The following is a 14,004-nucleotide window of genomic DNA, read 5'->3' as shown; positions in this document are numbered from 1 at the left end:
CTCCTCAAAAGCCACTCGTTTCTGTCGCCATTGCTAAGCGACACTATGTGCTGTCAGGATCGATGGTGCTGGTCAGTGAATGACTGGAAACTAAAGACTGAGTGCGGACCCCTGCACCGCATTGCACGCAGCACAGCTCGCGGTTGTATTATTGCATGATCAGGGCTCCATTAAAAGGATTAGTGAATGTATCGAGACAAACTCATCACAAACTTGTTCACAGTAATTGCATTTGGTTCAAAGATTCCACGTTTTGTAAGAGCGGTTCTGTGTAAAAATCAGTTTGGTACAGTACAAGATTGTTCCGTCCAATATAAGTTCCTCTTAAAAGGTGTCGAATGAAATGAAATCTTAAGCCCGTATCATTTACGCCAGTTTTATCTGTCACCTTTTCTTGTGGGATAAACAGCTTGATATATGTCAGGTGACTCAGGCTACAGACGTGGTCTAGTGTTAGTGTTGCTGCCTCTGCATCTCGGGTTCGATTCCCAGCCGGGACGGGAATGTTTTCTGTCCGGGCACTGGGTGTTTTTGAAACAACAACAACAACAACAACAACAACAACAACAACAACAACAACAACAACCACCACCACCTAATTTACGAACGTTCCTTTGGTCCAAATTCTGTCCCTTATAGCAGTTATTCAGTGTCATACTCTCCTGCTTCCATTGCACTTCTATCCATCCGTTAACCAATCCTCGTCCAGTTATTTATTTTCATCCTCTCTCAGATTTATAATACACCTCACAGTAGTATATATCGTGTGGTCTTACAAGATTGCAGGAGAACAACTGAAGTTTGGAAGGTAGGAGATGGGCTACAGTCGGAAGTGCAGTTGCGAGGGCGGGTCAAGAGTCTTGCTTCGATAACTCAGTCACAAAAAGACGAAGTCCAACGTTCGAAGACCCAGTCCGGCACACAGTTTCTATCAGCCAGGAAGTTTACAGGCCCCCTATAGCTACACTATGCCTCCCAATGAAATCGTCTCTTCATCCAGCCACCTAATTGTATCTGGCATACTTCGTTAGCCGTGCACAGCTTCTTATCTCTAACAATGTGATTTCCTGGCGTTTCATTGACTCAGTTTCAAAAAGGTAAATACAAAAAGATTCATCGCAGAACAGAAGCTACAGAAAATACCGGCGCCTTTGTTCACGGGTGGGTTTAGTAAGTGTGAAATTGTCACACGTACGTTCATTGAGCTTCAGTGGCTGACACTACAAGGGACTATTTGCATGATTACGCTTACCATCAAGTTTCGAGACGACACATTCCTTCAACATTGTTTTCATTAATCATTAACAATTTGTATCTCTAGGGGACCATGACAAAAAAATCTGAGAAATTCAGACTCACTGACAGCCTTTCTGCCCTCTCACAGTTAGCGCTTGGAATAAAGAAGGTGATGAATTAACAGTGATGTGAGAAATATACCCAGCGACACACTGTACGGTGGCTTAAATGCTGTAAATGTGACATGAAGAGTCGGTAGTCTCTTTCGGAATGAAATACTGTAGCCTGAAGACCTACGATGAATTGCTGATAAAAGGGCAAATACTATAGCATTTTTCAGTTACTTTTGTTCCTGTCCCGTATCCTATGGTGGTCGTTTTTAGTTGACATTTTACTTCGCAATAGCACATCAGAATCGACGATTTGAACAATTTTTGAAGAATAAACACAGTATTTAAGATCAACTTGGTGGCCGTCGAAAGACAAAGTTCAGGGCCACATTGTTTATCACATGATTATAGCCTAATACCAACCTCAGCTATACAAATGCGGCCATTGTGAGTGGACTTACTAGACTTCGTGGCGACTGCCGGCTGTGGGGGCGCCCTGGATCTTCTCCCGTCGTGTCCTCTGCAGGGGTTGACCATTCCGAAGACGAAGTTGACCAGTACGCAGACGCGCCTGACCAGTCTGTAGACGAATGCGATGACATGTCCATCAAGCGGTCATAGCTTTTGGCTCTCGGCAGTTGAGGCGGCCGTGGATTTGTGGTCGATGAGACTTCGTCAGACCTCACAGGGCTCCGATCACATCGTAGCCGCGCAGCGTCGGACCGCTCACCCTGAAATGGAACCAGACAATTCACGTAAATAGCAATGCACAGCTCTCCTAATCACTTAACAATACTGCAGCTAGCACCATATTACCAGTTGCACATTTTTGCTTATTATAAAACATTTATCTATATATTTATTAAAATCTTATGTATGTAAAGCTGTGTACTTAGATCCAACCACCTCAAACCACTGTATCGATTTCATACAAACTTTGTACACCTGTCAGTATTCGGAATTTTTTTAGAAGTTTAACTACCTTTAAAAAATTACTGATTCCTGTTTTCTGCCGTGATTACTTCTCTTACATTTTGTATACACAGAACAAAGCGAAAAAGGCTTGGATGTAAGTTTAGTATATACGAACTTTAAACAATTTCATGTTCCTTGGATTCTTTGCATGGTGAATAGTAATGATGTGGAAGAGTCATTTTATATTATCACTAACTGATTTGTAGCTACATGCTGACAATTTAAAATTTCTTTAAATATTCCACCCATCACCTTTTAAGTATAATAATACGAATTGCCAAGCAGAAAATTATTCGGTTTGAAAACGAACTTAACTTTCTTTAGATCACTGGGTAACTGATCAAAAATTTTGGTTGCAAAATTGTGCTACCGTATTTGCGCTGAAGAAGACAATGTGGTTAATGGATTACACTTCCCTTCTGATATCGTAATTATCTACTTCACTGTTCCTTTTAAATCGTAGCGTATTATTTACAACAAAATTTATGATGGAATAATGTGAAGCAGTAGTCGAAATTCCTAACTCCTCAAACAGATATTTGCAAGATGATCGTGAGTAAGCACATGTCATTCTTTAGTAACGAACACTTACTTTCTAAAAAAGGTTACCAGGGAACATTATTTCAGGTCACATTATTCAGTGAAAATATGTCAACTTCCAAACTTGCCCGTCACAAAGATTTGAAGCGAGTCGAAGAGAAAATACGGCAAAGTAGTTTTGAAAGTTTCAAAATCTGGCTATTTCAGCTTGAATTCTCAACACAGACATCTAAAATTTAGAAGTTTCTACCCTATTTATTATTTCCTCACAATATACAACAGTTACTAATTTAATACCCATAAAAGTGAAGAATTTAGTATGTTGTGTGTTTCGGGTAACAGCACCCATTCGCAGACGACCAGTCAATCATAGTTTCAAGAACTTTATCATGTCTTCTGTTTCTGTAAACAGGGTGATTCAGTTGGCCCTCCATATGTCTTTTCATACATTCCGCACTACGAAACTATCGAGAACGATGTCCATCAGCCGACAGCCATGTAATAGATGTAAGTACCCTCTCAGAGCTTTTGGTGACTTAGCATATGGAAGTATAGTGTAAAAATACATATGAGGGCAGTCAGAGTTCTATGGAATTTTTGGACGAATATATACCTTACTTCAGCCATATTTATTGAAGTGTCTTCAATCTGTCGTTGCCTAATTAAGCCATGTAGTCACACAGGTTCTGGATGACAGTAAGAATTTCATTTATACCTCTTACTGTTTCGTAAATTTTTCAGCCATATAGAGTGTGTTTCACCATCTGGAACTACCAAATTAACAGGAAATAAATTGTGAAGCAAGGAAATAACTGTTTGCCACTATATAACCCAATTAAAAGATTAATATATGATTCGCTGCATCGACGTCGTGAAATAGTCTCAAACAAAATTTATACAATAGGTCTAAGACGTTTTCGTATACTTTACGAGTTACTGAAGGTCATTTTGACAATGTGCTTCACATCTCCAGAGGTAAGTGGCCAACAACATTGTTTTTTCATGTGGGTCTGCATAAAACGTTATCGGTAGTGTCATATGAATCATCCTGGATATTAATCTTTGCACTGGGTTATACAGAGTGTTTCAGAACCGATGATCAATAGTTCAAACATGAAAAGTGCAGGCCAAAAGTAGCTAAAAAAACTCCAATAATCGAGGATCCAAGAAACAACAGCCGTCGCTTTTCATCAGTGTCTAGGAACACATGGCATCTCTAAACGTTAATGTGGTGGTGTTTTTGTGGTCTTCAGTCCAGAGACTGGTTTGATTCAGCTCTCCATGCTACTCTATCCTGTGCAAGCTGCTTCATCTCCCAGTACGTACTGCACCCTACATCCTTCTGAATCTGCTTAGTATATTCATCTCTGTCTCCCTCTACGATTTTTACGCTCCACGCTGCCCTCCAATACTAAACTGGTGATCTCTTGATGCCTCAGAACACGTCCTACCAACCGAACCCTTCTTCTAGTCAATACCTCCTGATTAGTTATGTGATCTATCCATGGAATCTTCAGCATTCTTCTGTAGCACCACATTTTGAAAGCTTCTATTCTCTTCTTGTCCAAACTATTTATCGTCCATGTTTCACTTCCATACATGGCTACACTCCAAACAAATACTTTCAGAAACGACTTTCTGATACATAAATCTATATTCGATGTTAACAAATTTCTCTTCTTCAGAAACGCTTTCCTTGCCATTGCCAGTCTACATTTTATATCCTCTATACTTCGACCATCAGTTATTTTGCTCCCCAAATAGCAAAACTACTATTTTAAGTGTCTCATTTCCTAATCTAATTCCCTCAGCATCACCCGATTTAATGCCACTATATTCCATTATCCTCGTTTTGCTTTTGTTGATGTTCATCTTATATCCTCCTTTCAAGACACCGTCCATTCCGTTTAACTGCTCTTCCAAGTCCTTTACTGTCTCTGACAGAATTACAATGTCACCGGCGAACCTCAAACTTTTCCTTTCTTCTCCATGGATTTTAATACCTACTCCGAATTTTTCTTTTTTTCCTTTACTGCTTGCTCAATATACAGATTGAATAACATCTGGGAGAGGCTACAACCCAGTCTCACTCCCTTCCCATCCACTGCTTCCCTTTCATGTCCTTCTACTCTTATAACTGCCATCTGGTTTCTGTACAAATAGTAAATAGACTTTCGCTCTCTGTATTTTACCCCTGCCACCTTCATAATTTGAAAGAGCGAATTCCATTCAACATTGTCAAAAGCTTTCTCTAAGTCTACAAATTTTAGAAACTTCGGTTTGCCTTTTCTTAATCTAGCTCCTAAGGTAAGTCGTAGGGTCAGTATTGCCTCACGTGTTCCAACATTTCTACGGAATCCAAACTGAAACGTTAATGTGGGTGTTCAAAATGTTCATACATCTGAATGCAACATTGAACTCGTCTCTGAAATGGGTTGCCAATCTTCGAGTTTATGAACCCCATGTTCAGGAGTTTATTCAGTTGAGACAATCATGCACATCTAGGTAGTATTGTCTGCAGAAACCTCATGTACTGCTGTCCGGTTAGTCTCTGTGGAAGAAAGGTGGTCCAATTATGCGATCTGTGAGACGTCCTGCCCAGACGTTCAACGAATAGCGCTTCTGAAATCGTGATACATGTGTTGGACTAAGATTGACATCGACCCAAATGTGACACTTATGGTAGTTAAACACGGGGAAATCCAGCGTCATCAATTAACAGCAGACTGCTTACCAACAGTTGATTCAAGGTGCTCTATTCTTGCATCCACTGGTAGAAATTCTTTGTAGTAGTACTCTTCATTGTTGAAGGCTTTGACTCACTGGAGATGATATAGGTGGAGTACTGGCCGATCTAACATCGTCCACATACTGCTATGACTCAGGTTTCGCTCTTTGGTAGCAGTACTCCATGTGGAAGTACTCGGACGTTCGTATGCAGTACGTAACACCCTTTCATCAACATCGGGTGTTATGGACCTGTGTCGACTTTCTCGTACATGGCGTGCGAAGCCCCCGGTTTTTCTAATGCCCTGATCTAACCGGCTGAATGTACGCCTATAGGGCTGCCTGCGGAGAAGAAAAAGCTCCTTCATAGAATCGTGGAGGATCAAGGGCACTGCCATTCGCTTTGTCTTAAATGAAGTGCAAGTCAGCGTACTCTTCATTGGTGTAACCTGTGTCCTTGGTGCCTCCATATTCCCAACTGATTTTGAGGCCGGTACAGCACAGTGTATGGAGGGAGAAAGGGTCTTTGTTGCCCACGCGTAACCAGATAGAACCAGATAGTCGGTCCCAAAGCTTGAGATACTAATGTGAATACCACGGTATCCAGGGTCGTTTACAGTTGGTTCTTAACCTCGGCAGATGTCTATTTGCGGATCCATGTTTATTGGAGCTTTTTTAGCTATTTTTGCCCCTGTGCTTTCCATGTGTGAATTATTGAACCACCACTTCTGAAACACCCTGTATACCGGAAACTTGTTACTTCCAGTTTCTATTTCGATAGCGCCTGTTAATTTGTTGTCCCCGATGGTGAAACACTATGGGGCAAAGTTTCTGAACAATTTACGAAAGATTTAGCAATATAAAAGGAATAAATTTACAGATGCATCCTAAATCTGAATAATTAAACCGCTAATTACACAAAAACAGATTGAAGATATTTCGGCAAGTGTGGCAAAAGTAAGGTGTAAGAGGGTGGTACAGTTATCGTGGCCGGGCCAAATATCTCACGAAATGAGCGTCAAACGAAAAAACTACAAAGAACGAAACTTCTCTAGCTTGAGAGGGAAACCAGATGGCGCTATGGTTGGACCGTTAGATGGCGCTGCCACAGATCAAAGTAATATCAACTGCGTTTTTTTTTTTTCAAAATAGGAACCCCCATTTTTATTACATATTCGTGTAGTTCGTAAAGAAATATTAATGTTTTAGTTGGACCACTGTTTTCGCTTTGTGATAGATGTCGCTGTAATAGTCACGAACATATGGCTCACAATTTTAGACGAACACTTGGTAACACGTAAGTTCTTTAAATTAAAATACAGAACGCAGGTATGTTTGAACATTTTATTTCGGTTGTTCCAATCTGATACATGTACCTTTGTGAACTAATCATTTCTGACAACGCATGCTGTTACAGCGTGATTACCTGTAAATGACACATTAATGCAATAAATGCTCAAAATTATGTCCGTCAACCTCAATGCATTTGGCGATACGTGTAACGACATCTCTCAACAGCGAGTAGTTCGCCTTCCGTAATATTCGCACACGCATTGACAATGCGCTGACGCGTGTTGTCTGACGTTGTCGGTGGATCACGGTAGCAAATATCCTTCAACTTTTCCCACACCAAGAAATCCGGGGACGTCAGATACGGTGAACGTGCGGGCCATGGTATGGTTCTTCGAAGACCAATCCACCGGTCATGAAATATGCTATTCAATATCGCTTCAATAGCACACGAGCTATGTGCCGAACATTCATCATGTTGGAAGTACATCGCCACTCTGTCATGCAGTGAAACATCTTTTAGTAACATCGGTAGAACATTACGTAGAAAATCAGCATACATTGCACCATTTAGATTGATATCGATAAAATGGTGGCCAATTATCGGTCCTCCCGTAATGCCGCACCATACATTAACCCGCCAAGGTCGCTGACGTTCCACTTGTCGCAGCCATTGTGGATTTTCCGTTGCCCAATAGTGCATTTTATGCCGGTTTACGTTACAGCTGTTAATGAATGACGTTTCGTCGGTAAATATAACGCCTGCAAAAAATCTGTCATCGTCCCGTAATTTCTCTTGCTCCCAGTGGCAGAACTGTACGCGACGTTAAAAGTCGTCGTATTGCAATTCCTGGTGCATAGTAATATGGCACGGGTGCAATCGATGTTGATGTAGCATTTTCAACACCGACGTTTTTGAGATTCCCGATTCCCGCGCTATTTGTCTGCTACTGATGTGCGGATTAGCCGCGACAGCAGCTGAAACACCTACTTGGGCATCATTTGTTGCAGGTCATAGTTGACGTTTCACATGTGGCTGAGCACTTCCTGTTTCCTTAAATAACGTAACTATCCGGCGAACGGTCCGGACACTTAGACGATGTCGTCCAGGATACCGAGCAGTATACATAGCACACGTCCGTTGGGCATTTTTATCACAACAGCCATACATCAACACGATATCGACCTTTTCCGCAATTGGTGAACGGTCCATTTTAACACGGGTAATATATCACGAAGCAAATACCGTCAGCACTGGCGGAATATTACGTGATACGACGTACTTATACGTTTGTGACTATTACAGCGCCATCACAAAGCTTAAAAAAAGTGGTCCTACTGAAACATTCATTCATATTTCTTTACGTACTACACGAATATGTAATAAAAATGAGGGTTCCTATTTAAAAAAAAAAAAAACGCAGTTGATATCTGACTTATGGCAGCGCCATCTAGCGGGCCAACCATAGCGCCATCTGGTTTCCCCTTCAAGCTAGACAAGTTTCGTTATTCGTAGTTTTTTCGTTTGACGTTTATTTAGTGAGGTATTTGGCCCGGTTACAATCAATGAACCACCCTGCATATTTGTCCAGAAATACCGTGTAACCCATAGTCAGTCCTCACTTATTTTTCATAGTATGTTTCTGTTTGCTAGCAGTCGCTCAAAGCTCTGAGAGTTAACTTTTATTGATTACGTGGCTGTCGCCGGTCTAGATACAGTTCCAGAGACAGATGTCGTGCGGGTTGCATAAAATGGGGCCAGTAGAGGCAGTTGAATCACCCTGTATACGCTTGGAATGACGAATACAAGTGTCAGCCGCCAATGGAACTAACTGTGCTTCTTGTATGTTAGACGAAAGATTGTTTAATACATAAGAAACAATAGGGGAAATATTAAGGTTTTGAGAATCCCATACGTGATTTCCTCCCTATCAGAACCGTCTCCCCTGACTACACTGATACGATTAGTCAGTAAAACTTTCTGCATTCTTTTGAATAGATATGACTTCATCCAATACCATGAATATCTCTAAAATCCCAGTTTATCTAGACGAATATTGTAATTTATACGATCAAGTAACAGGTAGGTTGCTTAAAATACCGACCGCTGCTGTTTTGTAATTTATTGCCTGTACAATTTGGCGGCTGAACGCGTAAATGCTATTTTCTTCTGAAATCTAAACTGTCGCTTGCTGTAGACATCTTTGTAGCTCAGGCGGGAAGCTATTCTAGAACACACTTTTTCAAAAATTCGGAAAATTATTTTTGTAGCAAAACAGGTCAGTAGTTGTCAACATTCCTCCCACCACCTTCCTTGTAGAAGGGTTTAACAGTGCCACATTTCAATCTCAGTGTGACGATGTATGTGATGAGAACACAAGAGAAGAAATCTCATCTCAGAGGTTTGTACATTCATAGTTCTGTTCACCTGCATAATAAAAAATCTGCACGTAACTCTGACCGTTGTACTAATACAGTGTTTTGTTTTTGTCTTCCATTACAGGATACTGCCACAGATTACAAAAAAAGCCGCTCATAGAACAGGTAAATGCCAGTAACTGACAATCCCACAATGACCGGTGATTTAGGGACAGTATCTGACTAATAATCAATAGTCCTGGATTCCATGTTCGTAACAAGCCAGTGCTTAAATTTTGATAATTATCAGCAATGGCGGCCAAAGACATAAATCATAAGAAGTCATCCTCGTTCTGCGAACGGCCTTGAAGAGGGCGCAGGAGCAGACAGAGGCTTTGAGCACACTCTTGCTCTTGGCGTGACAAACTGACAGTAAAAGGTTTAATAATCAGTAATAAGGATACAGAAGGCAATAGAAACCTTTAGATTATCCACATAACCTGTAGCCTGTAATTGAGTTCAAGTAATGCTTCAGATGGCTCTAAGCACTATGGGACTTATCGTGTGAAGTCATCAGTCCCCTAGACTTAGAACTACTTAAACCTAACTACCCGAAGAACAACACACACATCCACGCCCGAGGCAGGACTCGAACCTGCGACCGTAGCAGCAGCGCGGTACCGGACTGAAGCGCCTAGAACCGCTCGGCCACAGCGGCCTGTTGTAATTGAAGTTTCGTGATGATCTTTTCTTTGGCAAAAGATTCCTGATTAGCACCCATTCAGGTCTCCAGGAGGGGACTGCCAAGAGGAAGGTGACCATGTGAAAAAGACGGAATAAACGGCTGGATAACATTCTAGGAGTCGAAGCATGGAATGTCAGTTTTGAGCGAAGTAGGTAAGCTATGAAATCTGGAAAGGGGAATGTAGAAGAGGCTCAGTCCAGATGTAGTGGCAGTCAGTGAAGTGAAATGGGAAGAAGACCTTTGTGGACAGACGAATATAGGGTAATGAAATGACAATGTTTGAGACCTTACCGGTCTCTTACAGATATGATTTTACGTATATAGACTGAAGCGGTGAGTGAAAATTTGTACCAATGTAGGTAATCGAAACCGGGCCACCTGTTTACTATGCAGGTGCTCTAGCCACTAAGCCACCTTGGTGCAGCAGTGTGCACAACTACACCGATTATCCTGGCACGCCTCTTTCCTCTACCCAAATTCTCACTGCCGACCCAGTGCACATTAAATTCCCTCTTACAAACGAACAGAAGTGCCGAGGCTTTCCATGTTCTGGAATAGCACCTCAGTATCGAACGTAAATCGGGGAACCAGATTTAAACTCAGTTGCAGGTATTGATACAAATGAAATGACAATTTCAGAGATAACTGGTCTCTTAACAGGGATTTTTATAAATTCACTTTTTGAAAATATGTGGCTATTAAAGCTTTTGAAGCTAGAACTAAGAAAATTGGTATCTGGTGTCACAGAAATAAAAAGATACATGTTTCAACATTTTTGGAAAGTCAACCACTAAGGTGGCAAAACAATGGCTGAGAAGTTTTTTAAATATGAATTATAATTAAACATGCTACCAAAGCATTTTAAGACAATGTCTATGGAAACTAGTAATGCGTTTCTCAGTTACAAATTTTAAAAAATTATTTGTTTTTCCGTTTCTGTAAATTAACGCCTAAAGTGGGGGAGGGAGTGGAATGGGGACGAAACTTTTTGTACTATGGCATGAAAATTTTATGCAAAAATCACCACAAGAACTCAAAAGGCCGGATTACCAAATACCTCCCATTCCAGCTACCAGATCTGCGTTTTTGTCATAAGTGCATTCGGAAAGATCATGCTTCTATGGCCTTACTGAATGTGAACGTAGAAGATAACTGAAGAAAAATAAATCTACAGACCTCACAGTCTACGCGAGCAAAGCAAAGGGCGTGAAGCTAGTGTTGATATGGAATGAAACCAGTCTTGGCTTATTAAATGAACCTGTAGTAGCAATACATGTGTGTTTCTTAGCATCCATTTCAGTTTGTAGTTTAATTTTCATAATAAGGAATCATTTTTAATACACAAGGGAGCTGGCCTTTTTATGGCTGTGTGCTTCACTCCTGAGAGAACATAGTTTTGAATGGTGCACAGTGGAGCCTATTTTTTCCTAGGGTTGTATTTACATTAGCTGTTATATTAAAATTATGCCAGATTTTTCGCAACGCGTGTCATGTGAATGCAGGATAAATATAATATGTGAAGCTGTATTTGTGCGGAAGTAAGTTGTACACAAAGTAAGCTAATTTTCTGGTTCTTTATGACCAAACTCAACAACTGAACGCTTTTCAAATACTATGCTGGGACATCAGAATATCTTTAATATGCATCCCAATAAAACACAGCACACACTAAAATTGCGCAAATCACAGACCTGCAAAATGTCACTACGAACTTACTACATGGCGCAGTCGTCAGTGGAACAGGGGCAAATACACTACCGCAAAAAAATTAGTACACCCTTTTAGAGGCTTCCCTTTAACTCAAGATTTATTGCTGCAGCAGTGCATATGGAGTACATTACATTTACCGAGCAATAGCACAAGCGGTTATAGGGTACCAAGTATCGACTTATGCTGAAACACCCATATTAGTACGCGGTGTTCCTCCATGGACGGCGATGCAGGCGCTGACTCTGGCATCCAGTAAATCGTGCAGATGGCGAATACTATCCTGGGATAGGTTATGCCACGCGTGCTAGACCTGCTCTCTTAGTTCTGTAAGGGTCACTTGTCGTCCCGTCATATCCCACAACTGCTAGATTGGACCTAAGTTCAGAGATCGTGCTGGCCAGGGACGTTGGTGCACGTCTTGCAGAGCACGTTGAGTTTCACGGGCAATGTGTGAGCGAGCATTATCCTGTTGGAAAAACAGGTCACTTTCCTGTTACAAAGACGGAAAAAGAACGGATAGAACAATATTCTACACAAACCGAGTACTTGTTAGCATGCAGTCCAGAACCAGCAAAGGTGAATGACATTGTAGCTTACAGCATTCCAGACTAAGGTCTGGGTTGGGGCCAGTTTGTCTTCGACGAATTCACTCAGAGACAGCGCTCACCATGTCTACGTCATACTGCAAACGACGGTCACTTGCGTGCAGGCAGAATCTGCTTTCATCGGTGGAAAACACGGCGCTCCATTCCATTTTTCTATTAATCCGCTAACGGGACCTGTCGAGCCTTTCATGACACGAGCGGGCCCACAAGGCCTCTTACCTGTGCTGTGGTAGCTGCACGATCTGCAACTGCTGCCGTTACAGTATGATTATGGCGGGCGTCTGTGCTGCGTCGTCTCCCAGAAACTAATCTATGCGTGTGGGGACGTTCACGTGATCACTGACGCCAGAACCGTTGTACAACTGACGCAGCACGTCCAACTTGGGGTGGCAATTCCCCGAAAGAACCATCCCGCCACTCTCAAGGCCACAATTTGACCCCTTTCAGACTAGCTAAGTTGGTTATAGGAAGTCCGAGATTGTCTTCGAGGCATGGGTCCCTGCTTGCTTCGCACGTTTGCACCACAGTGAGCCATTTGGCTGTGAGCATTGCCTATTAAAGGTTAGAAACAGTTGACACTCTCATACCTATGCCACTACGCTATGTGTTGGCGAACAATGTTTAAACTATTATCAGTACATATACTATCGCCGGGTGGCATATGCCGTCATCGGATCAAAATCGACGTCATCTTTCCAGGTATATGAAGTTTATTCCCGGATCTGTATTTTTATTGAGTACCCACATTAATAACAGCTTATCAACTGTGTTCAGATATTAAGGGGGAACTTTCTAGGAGTTTTGTCTACACCCATGTTATCCCTTCAAAGTAGTCCCCATTATACACTCCTGGAAATTGAAATAAGAACACCGTGAATTCATTGTCCCAGGAAGGGGAAACTTTATTGACACATTCCTGGGGTCAGATACATCACATGATCACACTGACAGAACCACAGGCACATAGACACAGGCAACGGAGCATGCACAATGTCGGCACTAGTACAGTGTATATCCACCTTTCGCAGCAATGCAGGCTGCTATTCTCCCATGGAGACGATCGTAGAGATGCTGGATGTAGTCCTGTGGAACGGCTTGCCATGCCATTTCCACCTGGCGCCTCAGTTGGACCAGCGTTCGTGCTGGACGTGCAGACCGCGTGAGACGACGCTTCATCCAGTCCCAGACATGCTCAATGGGGGACAGATCCGGAGATCTTGCTGGCCAGGGTAGTTGACTTACACCTCCTAGAGCACGTTGGGTGGCACGGGATACATGCGGACGTGCATTGTCCTGTTGGAACAGCAAGTTCCCTTGCCGGTCTGGGAATGGTAGAACGATGGGTTCGATGACGGTTTGGATGTACCGTGCACTATTCAGTGTCCCCTCGACGATCACCAGAGGTGTACGGCCAGTGTAAAAGATCGCTCCCCACACCATGATGCCGGGTGTTGGCCCTGTGTGCCTCGGTCGTATGCAGTCCTGATTGTGGCGCTCACCTGCACGGCGCCAAACACGCATACGACCATCATTGGCACCAAGGCAGAAGCGACTCTCATCGCTGAAGACGACACGTCTCCATTCGTCCCTCCATTCACACCTGTCGCGACACCACTGGAGGCGGGCTGCACGATGTTGGGGCATGAGCGGAAGACGGCCTAACGGTGTGCGGGACCGTAGCCCAGCTTCATGGAGACGGTTGCGAATG

At 42.4% G+C, this 14,004-nt stretch overlaps 1 protein-coding gene across 1 annotated transcript in view; it reads right to left on the bottom strand.

Moving 5' to 3' along the window:
* Positions 1–14,004, bottom strand: part of LOC126278562 (mucin-5AC-like) — a 68,224-nt gene that overhangs the window by 29,711 nt on the left and 24,509 nt on the right. The window contains exon 3 of the mRNA XM_049978756.1: positions 1,808–2,077. Coding sequence (XP_049834713.1) covers positions 1,808–2,077 — 270 coding nt within the window. The remainder of the gene's footprint in view (positions 1–1,807; positions 2,078–14,004) is intronic.

This window comes from Schistocerca gregaria, chromosome 6, assembly GCF_023897955.1.
Source record: "Schistocerca gregaria isolate iqSchGreg1 chromosome 6, iqSchGreg1.2, whole genome shotgun sequence".
NCBI lineage: Eukaryota > Metazoa > Arthropoda > Insecta > Orthoptera > Acrididae > Schistocerca > Schistocerca gregaria.
This window is presented reverse-complemented; position numbering and strand designations above follow the sequence as displayed.